This window comes from Phyllosticta citribraziliensis (genome assembly GCF_038025025.1).
Source record: "Phyllosticta citribraziliensis strain CPC 17464 chromosome Unknown J3D65scaffold_13, whole genome shotgun sequence".
Lineage (NCBI taxonomy): Eukaryota > Fungi > Ascomycota > Dothideomycetes > Botryosphaeriales > Phyllostictaceae > Phyllosticta > Phyllosticta citribraziliensis.
The window spans coordinates 1,117,526-1,136,649 of NW_027117350.1; the positions used below are offsets into that span (position 1 = coordinate 1,117,526).

The 19,124-nt window shown below is 59.1% G+C and overlaps 5 protein-coding genes across 5 annotated transcripts; 1 reads left to right on the forward strand and 4 right to left on the reverse strand.

Moving 5' to 3' along the window:
* Window positions 1-4,166: 4,166 nt before the first annotated feature.
* On the forward strand, window positions 4,167-5,408 carry J3D65DRAFT_561067 (uncharacterized protein; the record flags this gene model as incomplete). Its single annotated transcript, XM_066797501.1, has 1 exon — window positions 4,167-5,408. One exon carries the CDS (start codon window positions 4,167-4,169, stop codon window positions 5,406-5,408), a length of 1,242 nt encoding a protein of 413 aa, XP_066651022.1.
* A 2,299-nt stretch (window positions 5,409-7,707) lies between these two features.
* On the reverse strand, window positions 7,708-8,869 carry J3D65DRAFT_143439 (tyrosine phosphatase-like protein). Its single transcript, XM_066794018.1, has 2 exons — window positions 8,006-8,869; window positions 7,708-7,940 (listed from the first exon to the last, which is right to left on the reverse strand). Exons 1-2 carry the CDS (start codon window positions 8,616-8,618, stop codon window positions 7,867-7,869), a joined length of 687 nt encoding a protein of 228 aa, XP_066651023.1. The 5' UTR covers window positions 8,619-8,869; the 3' UTR covers window positions 7,708-7,866.
* A 1,100-nt stretch (window positions 8,870-9,969) lies between these two features.
* J3D65DRAFT_671866 (uncharacterized protein) lies at window positions 9,970-10,965 on the reverse strand (the record flags this gene model as incomplete). Its single annotated transcript, XM_066803426.1, has 2 exons — window positions 9,970-10,122; window positions 10,171-10,965. The coding sequence occupies 2 exons, from the start codon at window positions 10,963-10,965 to the stop codon at window positions 9,970-9,972; spliced, it is 948 nt and encodes a 315-aa protein (XP_066651024.1).
* A 1,107-nt stretch (window positions 10,966-12,072) lies between these two features.
* J3D65DRAFT_143442 (cell cycle control protein) lies at window positions 12,073-13,975 on the reverse strand. The gene is made up of 5 exons (XM_066794019.1): window positions 13,789-13,975; window positions 13,697-13,741; window positions 13,204-13,642; window positions 12,693-13,156; window positions 12,073-12,646 (listed from the first exon to the last, which is right to left on the reverse strand). The coding sequence occupies exons 1-5, from the start codon at window positions 13,799-13,801 to the stop codon at window positions 12,177-12,179; spliced, it is 1,431 nt and encodes a 476-aa protein (XP_066651025.1). The 5' UTR covers window positions 13,802-13,975; the 3' UTR covers window positions 12,073-12,176.
* A 778-nt stretch (window positions 13,976-14,753) lies between these two features.
* Window positions 14,754-16,867, reverse strand: J3D65DRAFT_640101 (uncharacterized protein). The gene has a single exon (XM_066801774.1). It carries the CDS (start codon window positions 16,588-16,590, stop codon window positions 15,235-15,237), a length of 1,356 nt encoding a protein of 451 aa, XP_066651026.1. The 5' UTR covers window positions 16,591-16,867; the 3' UTR covers window positions 14,754-15,234.
* Window positions 16,868-19,124: the final 2,257 nt, after the last annotated feature.

Consider the following 19,124-nt stretch of genomic DNA (forward strand, 5'->3'; position numbering starts at 1 on the left):
ATGGGATGAAAAAGTTTTCTTTGGATTTGGGCACCTGCCTGCTGCTGGCTATTCGCTGTTGGTGGGTTGGAGTAGGGAGTGAGTGCGTGAGTGCAGATCTCACGACTGCCTGACTGGCTCGGTGGCTTTTGCTTTCGTTGGCTTTTATGCGGGATGTCGTTACGACTGATGGGTTCTATAGTCTGCTCTTCTCTTCTCTTCTCTTCTCTGTGGGACGGGGACGGGGGCGGGGAACGGAGATGCTTTTGCCCCATTTCTCCCCCTTCCCTCTCTTCTTCGTCCTTTACTTCTTCTTCTACTTTTCTCTTGTTGCTGGTTTCCTGCCTTCCTGGCTATCTATAAGGCCCGATGATATCTCCACGCTGAATTATTATTTTTCCTCCTCGTCACAACTCACTAGTCTGGCTGCATAATCTCTCTCTTTCTTTCTTTCTTTCTGCCCTCTCTTTGCTGTGCCGCCGCCGCCTTACCATCTCTTACTCCTACTCCTACTACTCTTTCCACCGCCCTGTCGCTGTTGTTCTTACGTATCCTTGTTCGTCTACCTTGTCCGCGTACGTACGTACGTATGTATGTGTCTAGCACGCCGCACTGCGCCGCGTCGCGTATCTATCTATCCACCTATCCATCTATCCATATCCGTCTCTCTGACTACCTGCCTGTCCTGACCTGTCTGATGGTGATGCATACATGTACTTACCAATCTACCAGTCCAGCCATCCATGATATCGCCGTCCCACTACCGTCGTTCTCATCACTAAACGAATAACTGTAATCCCTCTCTGTCCTGCGTTCTTTCCTTCGTGCCTTCTTTTATCGCTCGTTGTGTTTATGGTGGTAGGTTTAGTGACGGGGTGGTCGCGCAGCTACTGTAGTAGAGGACGCAGGATGAGCTAGTGATGGATGGATGGATGTAGCTAAGGTGGGGGTGTAGGACGGTAGAGGATCTCTCTCTCTCTCTCTCTCTCTCGTGTATACTAAGTATTATATAGTAGAGTATCTATCCCTTTCCCTTTCCCTTTCCCTTTCCCTTTCTCTATCTGCATCTCTATCTCCATCTGGAAAATCTTCTAGTCCTTCACTACCTACCTACCTACCTACCTACCTACCTACCTACCTACCTACCTACCTACCTACCTACCTACCTACACATTCTATCACGAGGAAGTAGTAGAGGCAGGAGATGCAACACAGTAAACTCTTCTCTCATGGCCTTTACGACGGGCTGAATTCCATCTCACCATGCATCTCAACGTAGCGACGAAAAGAAAGGGGAATCTCGGCGCGGCAGTGCTGGCAGGCTTGTGGAGCCGGGAGGGAGGTAGGTGGAGTAGAGTGTGGCTAGGTAGTCGTGACTTTTACTATCTATCCTGTGTGTGCTTGCTATCATGTAGGTAGATGCGGATGCGAGGTTGGGCAGCACCTATGGTAAATACACACGTACATCTATGTATACGTGCATACTGTGCGTACCGTACGTACACACACAAGCGAGGTTGCCCCGTCTTGTGCTAGACGGACTGGACTACATACCCATGGACGCACCGCAGGCAGGCAGACTGTCGTGGGCTGTTATCCTACGTCCGTCGGGATTCTGTGCGCTGTGTACGTACGTACGTACTCTCCTGTACATACGTGTGTGCACATCTATAAGCACAAGCAAGCGGCTTGGTGGCCCCAAGTCGTGGCGTGGCACGCGATCCTTGGTTTCTGCGACAGAGCTTGGCTTGAATGTATGCTGCTCCCAGTCGCTCCGCGAGTGGGAGAACGACGGGATGGGTGCTGGCTAACACATGGGATGGGATGAGCCTGCTCGACCTCGCGACTTGAGCACCAAGGAAGCCTGAGGTCGTGTCTGGCACCGAACCCAGCTACGCATCGCGCTAGTTTGCTGCCGAGGAGCCATGCCGCGTAGCGTCTACTTACTTACATGCTTGGGGACATAGATACATACCGCTGCTGCCTCGTCTGGCGACAAGACGGTCGGGTCGGTTCGGTTCGTCGTGCCGCCTCGCCGCGCTGCGCTGCGCTTCGTCTCGTCTCGTCTCGTCTCGCAGCGCCTCGCCTCCCGACGCGAAACAAATGGAGACGCGGTTTCGCTTTGCGAGAGAGCGGGCGAGCGTCGCGGCGCCGCTGCTGCTGATGTGAGATGGCCGCTATCTATGTATGTAGCCGCCTGCCTACGTGGGAAGGCGAGACGAGACGAGACGACGGGAGACGACAGACAGAGCAGATACGAATGGATGGATGGCCCGGGGAGACGGAGGACGGAGTACAGCAACAAACTTGGGCGTCGAAGCCGAAAGCGGCTTGTCGCCGCCGCTGGATGAGAAGCGTGCGTGCGTCCTTGCTTGCTTGCTGTTGTATGTAGTGCGGCTTGGCTTGGCTGTGGGGTCTGGTCTCTTGAGCATGACGAGGCGGACGGATAGGTGCAGCGCTGCGCTGACCGAGGCATCCGTTGCAAGCAGCAGCAGCTAGGTGTGTTATTGCAGAGTATTACATGTCGGGTGGCCGGTGTTTATCGTCCAGTGTTGACCGCTCAGAGGCGACAGGCGATCAGGATCGGCCGTCGGCGGAGGGGTGTGTTTGGTCGGTGTGAGCAGGGCCAGACTGCTTGTCATGTCGGTCGGCGGACGCGGCTCCAGGCAGATGAAGCAGGCATGGGCAGTTGTTGTTATTGGCTGGGCGGGTGCAGCCGGGGGGGAGCCAGTCATATTCGAGGCCCGAGGTGGTTGGCGCGGCTTCAGGCAGTTTCGCTAGGTGCAGCAGCCAGGGAGCAAGAGTCAGAGTCAGCGAGCGGGCGGCGCGTCGGCATGCGGTAGGAGGACGTGGGGTGTTGTTGATAAGGCCGAGAGGGATGATTTGCATCGTCTGGTGGTGGCAGTGGTCATGGCGAGCGAGAGAGGCGCTGCGGGTTGCTGCTTTGGGCAGTTGGCTGTCAGAGATAAGGGCTGCTGAGTCGAGTCGGTCGGTCGGGAGGAGGAGGAGGAGGAGACGGCCCACTCTTGTAGATGGGATGGGGTTGAGGTGAGGGTTGGCGATGACGGAATGCGAAAGGGCGTGAGTTTGGTTGAACATGTCGACCATGTTGGTGCGGCGAAGGCGAAGGTGGGCGTAGCTGCGGTGGTGAGGCGTGGGCGGGCGGACGAGTTCCGCCCCCGGATTGAAGTGAAGGATATTGCGGGGAGGCCGGCATCCCTGTGCTACCACGGCAGTCTACGTACAGTATGTACAACTAGCCAAAGTCAGCGGTTCGGGCGCGATGCACGACCCGACCAGACCAGCACGCTACGCTACGGCATGCCCTGGGATGAATAAAAGCACAAAAGCCACGGTTGGCTGGTGATAAGGCAGGCCCTGGCCCTGGCCGTGCAACATCACGCGCGCAGTATCGACGGCGACGTCACGCCCTCCGGTCCGCTCTCAGGCACACGACTCGCGACGGCGGCCATGATCGCACGCGACATCATAGCCATCGTCAGTCTTCGTAAAGTGCAGCGGGATAGGGTCCGGGTGATTGGCCTGGGGACGGGTTAGCTTACATGTAGCTGGCTGATCGGCTCGGGGATGGCTTGGCCATGGATGTGTGTTTGATTATTGCGCTGCGCCCCTTGCAGGCCCTCACACGACTGGCACTGGTCTTATCAACCATCCACCGGCATCCCGCGTCTCATCCCATCCCACTGCCAGCTCAACCACCTCTCTGTCTGTACTATTCTTGTTTCCTTCAGCCTGTCCTTACTTTGCCCATCCATCGCAGTCCCTTCTTCTCCCTGTTCGCCTGCTGGCCCTGCCGTCCCGATTCCATTACGAGACGCTTCGGATCCTGATCCGCGCCAACGTCACAAACATCCCCAGGCACCGGGTCCGAGCGAATCCCGCAACCCAGAGCCCGCACATGGCCGTTGGTTGAATTACTTCTCCCTTCTTGTCCGACCATGATGGTCCCACGAGCCTACCGCTACGCCTCTCCTCAAACAAAACACTCGCCTTCTCCCTCGCGACACTCTTCGCCCTCGCCCGACCGAGCCATGGGTTCCATCACCATGCCCACGCCCCAACCACAACCGCAACCACGCTCCCAATCCAAACCTCTCCCCCCAGCCATGTCGCCGCCTCACCACTCGGACCCCGTCGTCATTCCCTCGCGCAACAACACCTCCACCATGCCTTCGAGGCCACGAGCTCCCGCAAGACCCCTCCCACCCCGCAGACGCAAACCAACCCCCCACAACTCCGACGCCATTCCTCCCGCTGTCGCCGCCATACTAGCAGTCACCTCGATTCCTCCGCCGAGACGGAATGCTTCGTCGCGCCGCCGCAACGACCGCCCTGTATCCATCGACGAGCTCTTTGAGGGCTGGAGGGCCGAAGACAAGGAACTCTCCCCCGCGAGCTTTGGCTCGCCACTCGACATCCTGCTCGAGCGACCCGATGACTGTGACACCGACGACAGCTTCAGCCTGGGGGAGAGCATCTCAAAGGGTCGAGAGTCAACATCGCCGCGCTCCATTTCCTCTGGCTCATTCGCCTCGGTCCCCGACCTGGACGAGGAGCGCTCTGTGCTCTCCTGGAGCTCCCCCTCAACCCCGAGATCGTCGTCGCTTTCACGGAGAGAGCGAAGGCGAGAGAGACCCTTTGCGTCGCCGCCAAAGGAGGAATGTCCCGACCACCCCTTGATGCACTATGGCTTCGCCGAAGAAGACGTTCCCCCGTTGCCCGTCATCGAGACCAAGGTCGAGCGCAAGACGTCATCGTCGAGCCTGCGATCGACCTTTACCTCGAACCTGACGGCCTCGTTCCAGGTCCTCAAGTCGGCAGCCAAGTCCTTCTCCAACTTTACCGCGCCGAGCGTGCCTCCGGACGATCTCCTGACGCGCTCGATACTCTCGCCGCGCTTCACCAGCGAGATGCGCCCCAAGGACTTTGAGGGCACTCCGGACCCTGCGCTGCGCCGCTACCTGAACCCGTCGACGAGCACCATGCCCACGTCGCCGACGGAGCTGTCGCAGCAGCTGCACGAAGCTCTGATTCACGGCCAGCCCGTCGATGAGCCTAGCGACGCGCCCATGATTCAGATGCAAACCTACGACCGTCGTTCGCGCAGTCAATCGCGTGGCAGACGCGGCCAGAGTACCGCCGGCGCCACCGAGGCTGCAAGGGCTCTGTCGCCTCCCGGAGTGCGGCAGAGGGAGCCTCGCGAAAACAGCGACTTTCTCCGCGTCATCGTCCTCGAGATGAACATGCGCCGCGGAGGCAAGCTCGACTCACGAGCCGTCGGCAGAGCTCGTATCTGGCTGCCGCCTCGCAAGACGGGCGCCCGCGGCCCAGACGTCGTCGACGACGACGACGATGACGCTGGCAGAGTCCCGCCGCGTTGGGTTGGTGAGCTGGCAGACGCAAGCTGAGGTCTACAGTCACAGCCCGACAAAAATTTGCCTCGCCAACGCTGAGCACACATTATTGCATGACGACAAAATAGGCTACTGGGCCCAGTAACCTTGCGGGTCATGCAGCTTGGCCCCGGCACGTTGGATGGGATCTGCGCACGCCGCATCTCGAAAACTCGACGGTTGCCCAATTTGCCCCCATGTCCGCCTTCACCGGTCTAGGGCCAACAGGCGTGCCGGCGCCGGCCGGCTGCTCGCCAAATACTTGCCACGGTTGCTTGCCACGGCTCCATCAGCTGATGCCATCCATGGCCATGACACGAACTGGTTCTTGACGATATTGACCAGCAGATTCATACGTCAACCCTCCTGTCCATCAGACACGCCATCGACGACGACGACGCGACCGGCTCCAGCATACGCACAGATCAGGCTCGTCGTCAGCACACACGCACGGCACTGACACTCTGGCACACCGCAAACCGATCTGCTTTTCTGCACCTGCTGATGCCCTCGCTCCTCAGTCAGTGCGCACGTTTTCAGGGTGCAACCGGTTGCGCGCTTGGCGGTCCGAGCGGGCGTCCCATGGAAACAGCGAGAGGGACACGGACCTGAGGGACGAAGCAAAAAAGCACGCACTGTCCACGCCGCCGCCCCGGCGCTTCCCACGGTCGCTCGCACAAATCACCCGGCCTAGCTCTAATTGGCAAGAGAGTGGATTGGGGAGAAAAGGGAGCTGCTTTCCCTCTGCTCGACGACTGTGGGGGTGGGTTGCAGTCCGTCGTCGGTGGATGAGGACGGCACAGGAGAAGGAGAAACAGAAAGAGAGGAGAAAGATGGGCATCCCTAGGCAGGCGCCCCTCGTTACGTCGGCGGCGGCGGCGGCGGCGGCGGCCGCGGAGGAGAGGCAGTGGGCGGGCTGCGCTGCTCTGCTCTGGAAAAACTTGCCTCTTCGAGGCCGGTCGAACGGTCTGACGATATGGCGAGCTGCCCTGGATTGACCGACCTGCCTGATGAGGGCTGACGGGTGAGGTTCTTCGCTCGGCTTGAGGTCGGACTGCGCCGGCCGACTGCGCCGACTGCGCAAAACGTCTTCCCTCCCCTCCCCTCTCCTCCCCGGCCCTTCCGCCCAACCAGAATTATGCCGAAGCCCATGACATGACGAGTTGAGGCCGGCCGTGGCCGTGGCCGTGGCCGCCGGCGTCGCTCGCTTCTGAGACGTTGGGCGTGGGCTGGGCGTGGGGGGTTGCGGATTCCCCGAATCAGGAAAGGAGAGGATAGATGAAAGGAAAAAAAAAAAAAAAAAATCAGTAAATGAAAGGGAGAAAGAAAACGAACCAAAAAAAAAAAATTCAATGAAGAGAAAATTTTTAATGATACACCGACCGCTGCCCCCCCCCCCCCCCCCCCCCCCCCCCCCGCGTGCGGATGTTGCGAACCAAAGGACATGTACACGTGATGTGTGATATCTAACTTCCGGTTACTTTGCTACTTACTTGCTCGCATAGGGTAGGTAATGTACAAGGGACAGGGGATGGTGAGATTCATAGATAGATAGTGAGGGTTCGATGTGGCAGTGGTGATGGTGATGGCGATGGTGGGGATAGGAGTGGGAGTGCTCAGCTAGGTAGGTAGGTACGGTAGGTAGGTGGGTGGTTATTAACTTTCTTCCTTTCCTTCCTTCTTTTCTCTCTCTCTATCTCTCTATCTCTCTCTCCCCTCTACGCCTCAACAAACCCATCCTTACCACTCTACTCCTACAACCAAGGCTTCCTTGCCACGGTACATGTAGTAAGCAAGGTAAGTCACCACCGACCGACCGATCTATCTATCCGCGGTACACCACGACGGGGGCCGTTTCCTGGCTACATATGCTGCGATTGAGAGTGGTGTGTGCATGAATGAATGAATGAATGGATGCTCCTTGAGTGAGCGTGGCTATGGCGAGTAGGAAGTGAGGGAGTGTAGCAGCTGTGGCAGCGAATGAATGCTCCCTTGATGGATGGACGGACTCATGGTAGGGTGGTGGTGGTAGTAGTGGTATTTGGTCTCTTCTACTCTCTTCTACTCTCTGCTCTGCTCGTCTCATCTTTTCTACCCTCAGACTGTCCGCTCTGGTCAAAGTAGGCGAGCGAGCACGTATGTAAGTAAGCGCCCTCAACCTGCCGTATAGATACATACACATGCATACACTTCACAAACACCAGCTCCAGCCGTGCTATAAATGACAAGCGCGTTTCGTCAACTGCTTGCCTACCATCTTGCTTTCCTTCTCTCTTTTGCCTTTTTTTTTTTTTTTTTTTTTTGCATCCCTCTCCTTTTCTTTTCTTTCCTCGGCGAGAGATAGCTGTACCGTACGCAGTCAAGTCGAGTCGAGCCTCGAGATGTACGATTGACTGCAGCTCTCTCCCACACTCTCGTTCTCATTCCCCTTTCCTCCGCGCAGACCATGCCATATCATATGTACGGCATCCGCCTACTCAGCGCGCTGCTTCCCGCGCATAACGCGGCGGCGCTGCGAAATCATGTGCGTGTAGAGGACGTACGAGCCTAGATAGCACATCAACAGTCAGCCACACACATCATCACCACACCACGCCCTCAAAACAACTTACCCGGAACATAGACCCCCAACACGCCCACCAACGCCCACTTCGCCAGCGGCCCAAACGCCTCCTCCGCCACCCCGCTCCACACCGCGCGCGCCACGAGCCAGCACTCACACGTAATGCCCAGCGGGTACAGCGCGTAGAAGAAGTTGTACCGCGCCCAGCCCAGCGCGCCCGGCACGCGCCCGCCGCGGCCCAGCACGCACACGAAATACCCGTACCGCACGACCTCGGTCACGCTCCACGCAACCAGCATGCCGGCCCACGCCCACCCGCCGTCGGCGCCGCCGTCCGCCACCGCGTCCGGCAGGAAGAACGCGACGCCCCACACCAGCAGCAGGCGCGAGGCGACCTGCATGAGGGTGGTGAGCAGCGGCGCGCGCACGACGCCCAGGAGGGAGTGCAAGGGCTCGAGCAGTGCCAGCGACTGAATGAGCCGCACGAAGGCGTCGGTGCCGCCGAAGAGGTGCGCGGGGCCGACGAGCGGGAGGAGCAGGAGCAGGCGCGTCAGGAGCAGCGCCCAGAGCGTGCAGGAGACGGCGTTGTAGGCGAGGAGGTATTTTTGCTTGGCCGAGGCCGACGCCGGGGCCTGCGGTTTGGTGGGTGCGGGAGCTGCCATCTCTTGTCTTCTTCTTTGCTTTCTCTTCCCCGGATCGAACTGTCAATGCCTCTCCACACTCCCTCAACGGCAAGACAAGTGTATTCCGGCGACCGTGAACGACCCAATGGCGAGCCGACGGCCTAAGCGTAAACGTAGACGTGAGACACGGTCGAGTCGAGGTGTATTCAACACAAAAATTCCGTTGAGGCTACGCGCGCAGTCGCGTTTTCCTCGTCCGCGTCGATTCGATCAGATACGATGATGTCTCTGCTGCGAGAGAGCGGGAGGTGGAAGGCAGAAGGTTGGAAACGATGGCGAGGGCGAAGTTCTGCGAGCCTGTGGTGGTGGTGATGTGTGCTGGTGGTGGTCGAGGTCGAGGTTGGTTGGTTGGTTGTTAGCTAGAGGCAGGGAAGGCAAGGGAACCGAACGAACCAACGGCGGCAGCTGCGGACCATCCCGGCCGGTCCCTGCCCTGTGCCGCACCCTTCCCGTCCCAGGCACACCTCAAAGGGACAGCACCAAGAAATATACACGCACAGGAAACTCCACACCTGACGCTCAACTCACCCAGCAGCACAACGCAAGCCGCAGACGCACGCATCCCGCACCATCTACTCCTAGATACTCCCACGAACCACGCTTCACCTGATGGAAAAAGCCGCCAATCAGCAAGGTTGTATGTAATGTATGTTCTGATATGATATACACATATCTGCGGCCTCCCCTCCTCTCCACTCCGCTTGCACCGCACCTCCCCAACGCGAGTGGCAGCATATGGTGTTCTGCCCGGATTCCATCCATCCATCCATCAGTAGGACACCCACCCGTCCACCCATAAAGTCATCCATCACCATAATCGAGCAGCAATCGTGGCCCGCGCGTTTGCCGTGTTCCCGAGCGCAGCGCAGCGCAGCCGTGACAGGCGAGGCTGGCTGGCTAGCACCATTCTACCGGAGAGAATTGAAAAGGAACAAGACGAAGAAGAAGAAGAAGAAGAAGAAGGGTAAAGCAACCGGCTGTAGCAGCAGCAAAAGAAGAAGGAAATGAAGTAAAAGAAGCAGTAGACGCCAGGGTAAATGCACGCAGGCACGCACGCAGGCATGCATGAAACGCTTTCATGCCCACCTGGAATACTCAAGGCAGAGTGAGGTCGAGTAACGTGTAGCCCTCTGTCCGCCCTGCCCTAACCGCGAGGCTGGAGGTGATTTCAAGACCGAGGCGAAGCAGAAGGAATCGCAGTAGGCGTGGAAGATGGCCAGCCCACGGACAGCAGCCGGAGCCACGGCGGTGTCGGTGAAGCTGTTCCTCCGCCGCCCTGATTCTAGCTCGGTCCCGCTCCTGAGAAGATTTCGCTGAGTAGCCCTGGAGACTACAAAAACAGCTGTATCATGTGCGTCCGATTGCTGCACTTCTTCTCGCAGCCCTTGACGACGCATTTCGAAAATGTAGAGGACAAGCCCACCCGGTCTTTGCCTTTGCGTTTTGACTGCGTCCGGAACGTGGTGCACTCGCCGCAGTATGCCTGTTTTTCGTTAGAACCATCTTTGAAAAGCAGTGACGTAGTACTTACATGACCGCATGCCTTAATGATCCATACTTGCCGTTTCAAGCTGCCCTCATCGCCGGCACACAGCTCCGCGTCGCAATTGGGGCACACGAGAACCTCGTTCTCCTCTGGCGACCGCGTGTAGCCGGGACCTGCGGCCTCGGGCGCCGAGTACGTTGCTGGCGTTGGCTCGCGCTCGTTGCCCAGATCAAAAGCAGCCTGGGTGTAGTTGAACAGGCCCATCATCAACCGCGGCGCCGGATAATTGTCCATGTCGCCCAGTATATCATCCGGGTCGACGCCCACCGCACGCCGCAAATGGGGAAAGTGTGCCGCCCGTCCCTCGCTGCGCTGGCTCCGCGATCGACCCCCCGCCGCCGCCGCGTTGGCCCTGCGAACCGACGTGCGGTCATTGAGGATCTGGTTGTAGTGGTCGAGCGTGTGGCGATTCGTGTGCGGCGGCTGCGGGAACCGCGGCAGCCCTCCGTTGACGCCGCCGTTGCGTCTGGTGTTCTCGAGCGCCCCCTCCAGAAAGTCGCCAAAGAATCTGGCCGCATCTTCAAACTCCGTCCGCTGGTCTCGCGGCACCCGCCGGGCGAATGTTACTTCGACTTCGGGGCTCGGCGGAGGTCGGTGTCGGTGTCGGTTGTTGCCCTGCTCGTTTTGCGGCTCGTCTTCGCATAGATCGATGATCTCTCGCGGAAATCGCGGCGGACGTGAGGCGCGAGTCGATGCTGCAGGCGCTGCTCGCGCACCGGTATCGTCGTCAGAAGTGAGGTCAATCACATTAGAGGCGGTGTTTGTGTTTGAAGTCGACATGATGGGCCGTCGATGATCGAATCCGTCCCCAGGGAAGCGAGTGCGTATGGGGGGCAAGTGGAGGCCGGAAGTCTGAGGGTGCGGTCGGCGCTGCTGAGATTGTTGACGTTGTTGTTGCTGCTGTTGTTGTGGGGGTTGGCTGCTGCTTGACAAAGGGTTGTTGTCGGGCAGCGGCGAGGAGGTTCGGTGCGAGAGCGAGGCCGAGTGTCGAGAAGCTGATGCGTCTGTGTTTTCGCGGTGACTGCGTTCCATTTCCGAGTGCGTTCTCTGTTGGGCATCACGCCGTCAGCGCATGCAGCAAAGCTCGGGCGTCTGGGAGCGGCCGGTGGGTGCTGTCGAGCCAAGTCCGCAAAGTGCGGCACGGCTTGTTCGTACCTTTGGTGAGCGGCGATGAGAGTGGTAATCGCACAGGTAGGGGTTGAACATGATCGAGGGAGAGAGAGGAGACAGACGGAGGCAGGCGGCGGGCGGGAGTGGTGAGAGTAGGGAGAGGACGATGTGGAGGTGAGGTTCAAGACTCCGGTACAAGCGCTAATGCGGCCGGGCACACGGGCGTCGTCCGTGGTGGCGGATTGATGAACTAAGAAACCAAACAGCGATTGCCAAATCAAGATGACGGCATCAACAACGCAGTCCGTGGGTGTCGAAAGAAACGCGACAGAAATCCACAGCTACGCTTAGGAAGCATTCATCCACTGCAACAGCCGCGCTTAAGGAGCATTCATCCACTGCCGCATCCAGACCCAGGGAATCCCACACCTTTTCTTTTGGCACGCACCCACCATGACCGGGCGGGCCACAAGGAGCAATAAATCCAGCAACCCAAGGCCATTGAACCTTTCCCTCCCTCTATCTTTCGCTGTACCCCCCCTCAACAGGCCCAATGCAGGCGCCGGCGACACGAACCCACCACGTCCAGCCGAAATCATCTCCAGGTGCAGTGCGTTGTTGGATGACACCGCTAGCTTACCAGCAAACACAACAGGCACAACACACCTTGCCATCAAGTTCAACTCTCAACACGTCCAAGCAACAGCCGCTTTCTTTTGCGCATCTAGTTGGCTTTTGTAGTTGCCTGCCTCGTGAACTCCATCCAACGACGTGCCCATGCTCCCAAACAATCATCGATCCCCGTCCGTGCCACCACGACCAGCCATGCATCTGATCCACCCACGGCAACACTCCCCGTCCGTGACGCTGCGTTTTCCTCTTCAACCCGAGCCTGAGCCCACAATGCTCAGCGCACCGTCGGTCGTCAAGGCGACCAGAGACTGGCCCTGCGCACCCCAGCGCGCCGCATTGGCCGCGACGGCCTTCCTGAACGGCTCCGACCAGCTCTTGGACGACTTGGCGTAGTGCTGGACGGCGATGCCGCCGGGCCCGGCGGCGGCGAGGAACTGGCCCGTGTAGTCCCACGCGATGCTCTCCACCGCGCCGCCCACCTCGAGCGTCTTGATGCTCGCCGCCTTGCGCAGGTCCCAGATCTGCACGCTCGTCTCCCCTTGCACAACGGCCGCCAGCCACGTGCCGTTCTCGGAGAAGGATATGGCGTGGACCGGGCCGCCGGCGTCGAAGTTGGCCATGTTGTCGCCTGTCTTGGTGTCGAAGACCTTGATTTGGCCGTCCTTGCCGCCGGCAGCGTAGAGGTGGCCATCGGGGTGGAATCCGCCGCTCAATAGTTCTGCGCGTGTTAGAACACGAATACCAAACAGGCGTAGAGGACTTACCGGCGTCGGTGTAAATTTGCGTGAGAACCGTGTTGTCCTCGAGGCTGTAGAGCACGTAGCTCTTGTCGACGCCCGTAGACGCCACAATGTCTCCGCAAGGATGCAGCGAAAGAGATGTGACGGGGCCCGCGTGCGACTCGAACTGTGCAACCTCTGCACCCTCCTCAAACACCTTGACGGCACCGGCGGACGTGGCCACGACAGGCTTGTTCTCGTACCACACGCCATCCGTGACCTGACCGCCAGCCTTGAGTGCCTGCACTGCCTGCTTTTGCGATATCGAGTAGACTCCAGCCACGCCGTCGACGCCACCAAGGAGCGCAAGGTCTCCGCTCTTGTCCAGCGCCAAAGCCTTTCCGCCGGGGTACAGGGGGTCGGTCGTATGTGTCGTGTCAAAGGAAGCGATCGAATCTGCCGTGACCCAACCCTCGGGGACGGGTCGTTTTCTCCTGGTGCTCGAGAGCCTGCCAGACAGTTAGAACTGATTTCGGGGAGATGCGGCACGACATACTCCTGGTGGGTCTGATCAATCTTGGCCACAATGGCTTCGGGCAAGGCAGCGCTGTCCACCTGCATAGCATCGCCAGCAGGGGCGCCGCCCGCCGTCACGGAAATCTTGGACAGCGCATCGCGCGCCTCGTCCCTCTCGCGCGTCAACCGCGCAATGACGCGCACCGCGGCGTCGTGCTGGTACAGGGCGGTGCTCAACTCCTGCCGCGTCTGCGCCAGGTGCTGCTTCAACTGGTACGTCTCGAGCGCGACGGCGTCCCACTCGTTCTGGAACGCGGCGAGCAGGGAGGGAATCGACGTCAGCGTCGGCGGGCGCGGCCGCACGATGCGCGCCGTCTTGAGCTCGACGAGGTCGTCGACGCCCAGCTCCTCGCCATTGACCGGGTCGCTGCCGTGCTCGCTAATGTATGCCTCGATCAGGCGCTTCTCGAAGACGTTGCCTGCGCCAGAGTGAGCCGGGGGCGCGCGCGGGAGCTTGGAGTATTTTTACGAACCGCTTTTCTTGGACGCGACGGGCACCTGCGGCGCCTCACCGGAGACTGAGGGTTGAGTCAGTGCAGTCCGAGCTGGGATTGACAGTACTTACTTGCGCACAGCATGGCAGGAGAGTTGGTTGATTGGTGTTGCAATTGAGCTGAAGCTGGTCTTGGTTCTGCCGCGCGGCGGACTAACTCCAGGTCGACCGCCGGAGCTTGCCCGGAGCGGAAAAACTAGATGCCTCCAGCGGAGTGGATGTCCGCCAGCTGGTGGGCGGGGATGGGGTGGGGCGGGTGGACGAGTGGGAGGCGGAGAGATAGAGCCAAGCCAGCTCCGCTCGGGATCCGCCCGGGGCCGCACAGCCCTATTCCCCCGGTGCACACAGTCTTCAGCTCACCGGATCTCAGGTCCTGACACAAAAACACAGCCATCATCCCATCATCCATCCCAATCCAGCGCAGCCCTACCACCAGTCTAGTCTCGATCCGTCCTGTCGTCGCCACCTTACCGCAGGCACTCACTCCGTCATCGGATCCGCACCCGCGTCCGCATCCAGCACAGCACAACGCCTCTTCCATCATTCCTTCGCTCATTCGCTCGGAAAGCTCCGATTGCTGCCCCTGGCACTGGTACCTGACCTTTCGGTTTTCGCTTGAACAGTGATCAGTGGTAGGGCTACATACCTACGCAGTGCAGTGATGCTGTCCGCCGGTCACCTCGACTCGCTCGGCTTCCTTGTGTCAGGCACATTCGCCGTGACGTCACCCACCAGTCTCGCAGCCACAGCAGGCGGCGCGCCTGGCGCTAGCAAGCCCATCCCTACTTGTACTGTAGCAGCAGCAGCCGGGAGCGAGAGAGTCAGAGGGAGGGGCGAGTAGAAAATTTTCTGATTCGGAGCGTCATTCGTCAATGACATGCACGATCCGATGCATGATGCTACGAGTACCTCACGATGGCAAACCTCACTCCCAGTCAACACGTCAAAAGTACATGTACCTAGGTGGTAGGTTAGCAGACCAAACCGGTGAGCATGTGACGCAAGGCAATAAGGCACCAGCGAGCCAGCTGTTGAATGCTTGGATCATGAATGACTGCTGGAATAGCGAGGGCAGCTCAGCCCCAGCACGTCCACGGTATTAAAAAGCGTTCTAATCGAGTCGAGTAGTAGTGTCCAACACCAGTCCTTAATGAAGCCGTCATGCAGTCTTCTCTCTTTCTATGATGCATGCAGTAATGCCCTCCTTTCCCAGTGATGATGATGATGACGATGATGATGCCATGCCATGCCACGCCATGCCCGTGTTGTGTTTCCAACCCGTGACCCTGAAAATGCAACGAGAAGTGAAGAATGCTTTTAGTGTGCCGCCCCCAAACGCCAATAACAAAAGAAGAACAAGGATCAATGGCAATCCCTGTTGAGAGAGGTCTGCTGTCTGTCCATGCATGGCCATGGTTGGGTATATCCTCCGCATCCAAGTCCCGAGACGAAAAGAAGAAAGAGGAAGAAAAAAAGAAAGGGAAGAAATAAACGAGTCGTGACAATCGTAAGAATGGTTCAAGAGCTGCAAGAGCCGTTGAGCGACAAGCGCTCGACGTCCTCCAAGCCTCGCGGAGCCAGCTCCTCCGAATTGTAGGTCGGGGGCGACGGCGGAATGTCTTCGTAGGTGGGCGGTGCCTCCTCGTCCCACGAGATGCCCAGGCCGCCGCGCTCGGTCAGGACGACGTTGAACTGGGTGCGCAGGACGCGGGCAGCTCCGGTAGGGGTGATTTGCGTGGGCTTGTTGTCCGGGGCCCACTCTTCGGCGACGACCATCTCGACGACGAGGTTGTGCTTGACCTCGAGGCCGTTCTGGGCCTGCACGTCGCAGACGGGCTTGGACGCCGGGTTGACGTTGGCGTGGAATTCGAGCTCGATCGTGTCGGCCTGGATGTCCGTCTTCCAGCCGTGCTTGACGTCGTCGGAGCCGACGACGCGCGTGTCCTCGTGAGTGATGCCCTTGCCGTCACCGCCGACCTTGCTGGCGTGCTTGGGGCAGGCCGGCGAGATGAACTTGCTGTGCTCCTCGATGCGCCAGTTGAGCTTGCGGAGCTTCCACCTGGTGGTGGACTTGTCGCGCTTTTCTTCGACCAGGCCAGTCATGCGCATCTCAACGGTAAAGTCGCCGATGGGGTGGATCACGTTGGGAAGGGTGACGGCAGCGGTCAGGTTCGTAGGAGGGAAAATGCGAACAGAGTTCTTGTTGGGTCCCGGGAGGATGGCGCGCTTGATGAGCAGGCTGCGGCCAAAGCTGAGGACCTCGCCGGTCGAGGTGACGGCCTCTGCGGCCAATTGGTAGTCGACGGTCACCAGGGGGCTCTTGGTCGAGGCGGGAAGGTGGCCCGGGAAGAGGTAGCTCAAGGGGAAAAGGTGGTCTCCTTGCTTGAGTTGGAGGGGCTCATGGATGAAATTCCACTTCTTAAGTTCGGTCGACTGGGTCGAGCACTGGGAGCAAGCCTTGTGGACGGGTTCCTTTGTCGTGGTAATGGCCAGCAGCTTCATCTCAATTTTTTCAAAGACGACGTCGGGGTCGGTCACGTCGACCCTGAGCTGGCCGGAAAAGAGGGCTCCGCTCGAGTTGGCGGGGGTTCCGTAGAGGACGAGGGGAGGAGACTCGACGACGAGGTCCAGCTTTGCAGGCTTGGGTGATTCGAGCTTGGTGGCGCTCTTGCGTTCCGACTTGTGGTGCCAGCCTCCGAAGCCGCTGTGGCGCTTGAAAGCTTCCATGTTGGGGCGCTCGGCAGGCTTTGGGGAGTGAGCGCGTTTAATGACCTTTTGGAGAATGGTGCCGGCGTCGTGCGAATCCAAGTCGTACGGGGGAGGCGAGAGGGAGTGATCCCGCTTGGAGATGGGGAAGTGGAGAAGGCCTGGCATTTTTGCGGGGGATGGACAAAGAGGTGTGTTGGACAGGAGGGGAGGGAGAGCTGAGGGAGGCCGAATTCGGAAGGTTCAGGCGGAGGCGGGGCGTGGGTACTGTAGTGGCTCAAGAGTGAGTCTTGTGTTGGTTGAGCTGTCTGAGGCAAATGGTGCGGGTTGTAGTGAACATGTCAGAACAGGTCGAGGTCATGGCAGAGAACTGGGCGGCGGGCCGTGGAGGGGTTTTGTAGTCACGATGCTCAGACGTAGGTGCCGGTAGGCGTGGCACAAAAAAAGACGTGACTGGCTCCCTGTTGTACGGTACCTAGTGCTAGGCGGTTCTAGGGCTGCGCAGATTTGCTTGCCGGTGGGCCGGGGGAGCGCGCCTGTTGCTGGACCTGAGGCCCCTGGTGCAAACGCCTGCGAGTGCATCATCCGCCGACGCCCTGTTGTCATCCAGTTCACGGCACGCTTTGCAGCGCACCAGCTGACCCCGTCCGGTGTCAGTCGACCCTCAGCAGTCTGCATCTCGGCTGCATCCCCGCAGTCTGTCCTGGTGCAGCATCTCCTCGGATGTCGCCATGGTGCCTGGACCGTCGCAAGCCGCCGCCCTTTGTGCCTCGGGCTCTGCGGGCATTCAAAATAGATGCGGATTTCGTTAGTCACACAGTCGGCCGCATCGGGCTAGCAGGCTCGTCTATACCCGCGTGTGGGATCCCTGTCCTTTTATTTTTTTTTCTCCTTCTTCCTGAAATTTCTGCTCCCCGTCGTCGTCTTCTCCCTGGGCGTGACTTCGAGAAACCTTCAGATCGTCTCCACATTTCATCCTGCCCGGCCTCTATTCTGCTTCCCAGCCGCGGCCACTTCTCCCCGCCAAAGTCGACGTCTGCCCTGTCCGCCCTGCCTGACAATGGCGCCATTCTGTCCGCCAATTTGTAGCCATTCGGCTCGTGGGTTTCGGTGACTCACGCCCGACGAGACAGGGAGAAAAATAAAAAAATAAAAAAGAAGAGGAAAAAGTAAAAACAGGGAACTTTTGCGATGCGGTCATCAAGGTGCCATTGAAACGTCGATTCTCCTTGACACTCTGACACTCTTGAGCAGCGTCGGCCTCCGCCTCGCTCAGCTCACCTCAATTTTCCCACACAGACCAGTCCGCCCGTGACGCCCCGTGGCCTCGGCCATGTTCCAGCCCTAGAGAACTCTCAACTCTGCTTTTCTTTTGCCTCGTGATGCCGCCATGACGCTCTCGTCGCATCCCTCTCGAATCTCGACTCGACTCGACTCGACTCGACTCGACTCCAGTCCCGTCTTTGCCCAAGCCCCAAGCCCCAAGCCCCAAGCGGTCCGCTCCTTCATCCCGCCGCTCCAATTGGAGCCCATCCCGCACGCCCTGTTTTCCCGCCTGCGAGCAGTCGTCGTTCCCTCATCGCCCGCGCGCCATTGCTTCTGCCACTACCGCGCCCGTACCGTAGGTTCCCTAGGTACGTCGTACGCGCAAACGACAGGCCACATTTGCGCCATTGTGCCAAAATCTCGCGCCAGAGCTTGACTCAACCGCTCAGAATAGATCCATCACGCCCTGATCGACGCTGACCAATGCCCGCCCGCCATGTTCGTTCGTACATTATTAGCTGACCACACTTTTGTTGCACCTCCTCCCGTCATCAACCCCCTTTCTTGCGTCGTCTTGCGTTGTCGTCTCCTGCGCATTGAAGAAGCAATGCGCTCCTCAAATCTCGCACGCACTCCAAGCGCCTTTCCGAACTCCGTACGTCAGTGGTCACCCTACGACCGCCTGGCCAGCCGTTCGTTTAGGGCTGAAGCAACAAAATGCCGCCCGTTGCGCTGACCTTCCAAGGGGTAAGGAAGGTACCTTCGTTGTGGGTAGCCGAGCATCGTCATCACAACCGACACAGCACATCCATGCCGCGCCCCATCGTTTCGCGCACGTGTTTCGCTCTTCTGCTACATACGTACAGGCATGAGTACACACGCCAGCACAAATAAAACAACTCACCACCCTCCTCCCTCGAGGCCCAAGCACCAGTCGCTCGGGAGCCGACGCCAACCGCCAACCGCCAACCGTCGTACGTAAGTGCATCTGGGAATGGATGGGATGGCAGCGTGAATTCATCGCGGCCAACGGAACTTGCGTGCCCTCCCCTCCTCTCCTCCTCCGCTCCTCCACACCTTGCTGGTCTCGCTCAACGTGTATGCACCGTGTTGCGGTACCCACCCCATCGACATTCGTGATTCGCATCGCTTTTTCTAGACTCGAGACGGCACCACCGCCCAACCAACGAGATGAAGCGAATGTTGGAGGTAGTCACTGTAGCCGAGCCTAAACCACCATCCATCTTCACAGTCTCATCATCCCGCCGTGCCTGTCGATCGCGCGATCATCCGCTAGGTAACCAAAAGCCCGCCTGCCCGTCCGCCTCTCCCGCGTAGCCATCTATGTAGCCAGCCGTTCGGAGACATGTTCTTCTTACTGGGCCAGGCCAGGCCAGGCCTGTAGAGTTACCTCAACGCCGGTATATGCCCATTGC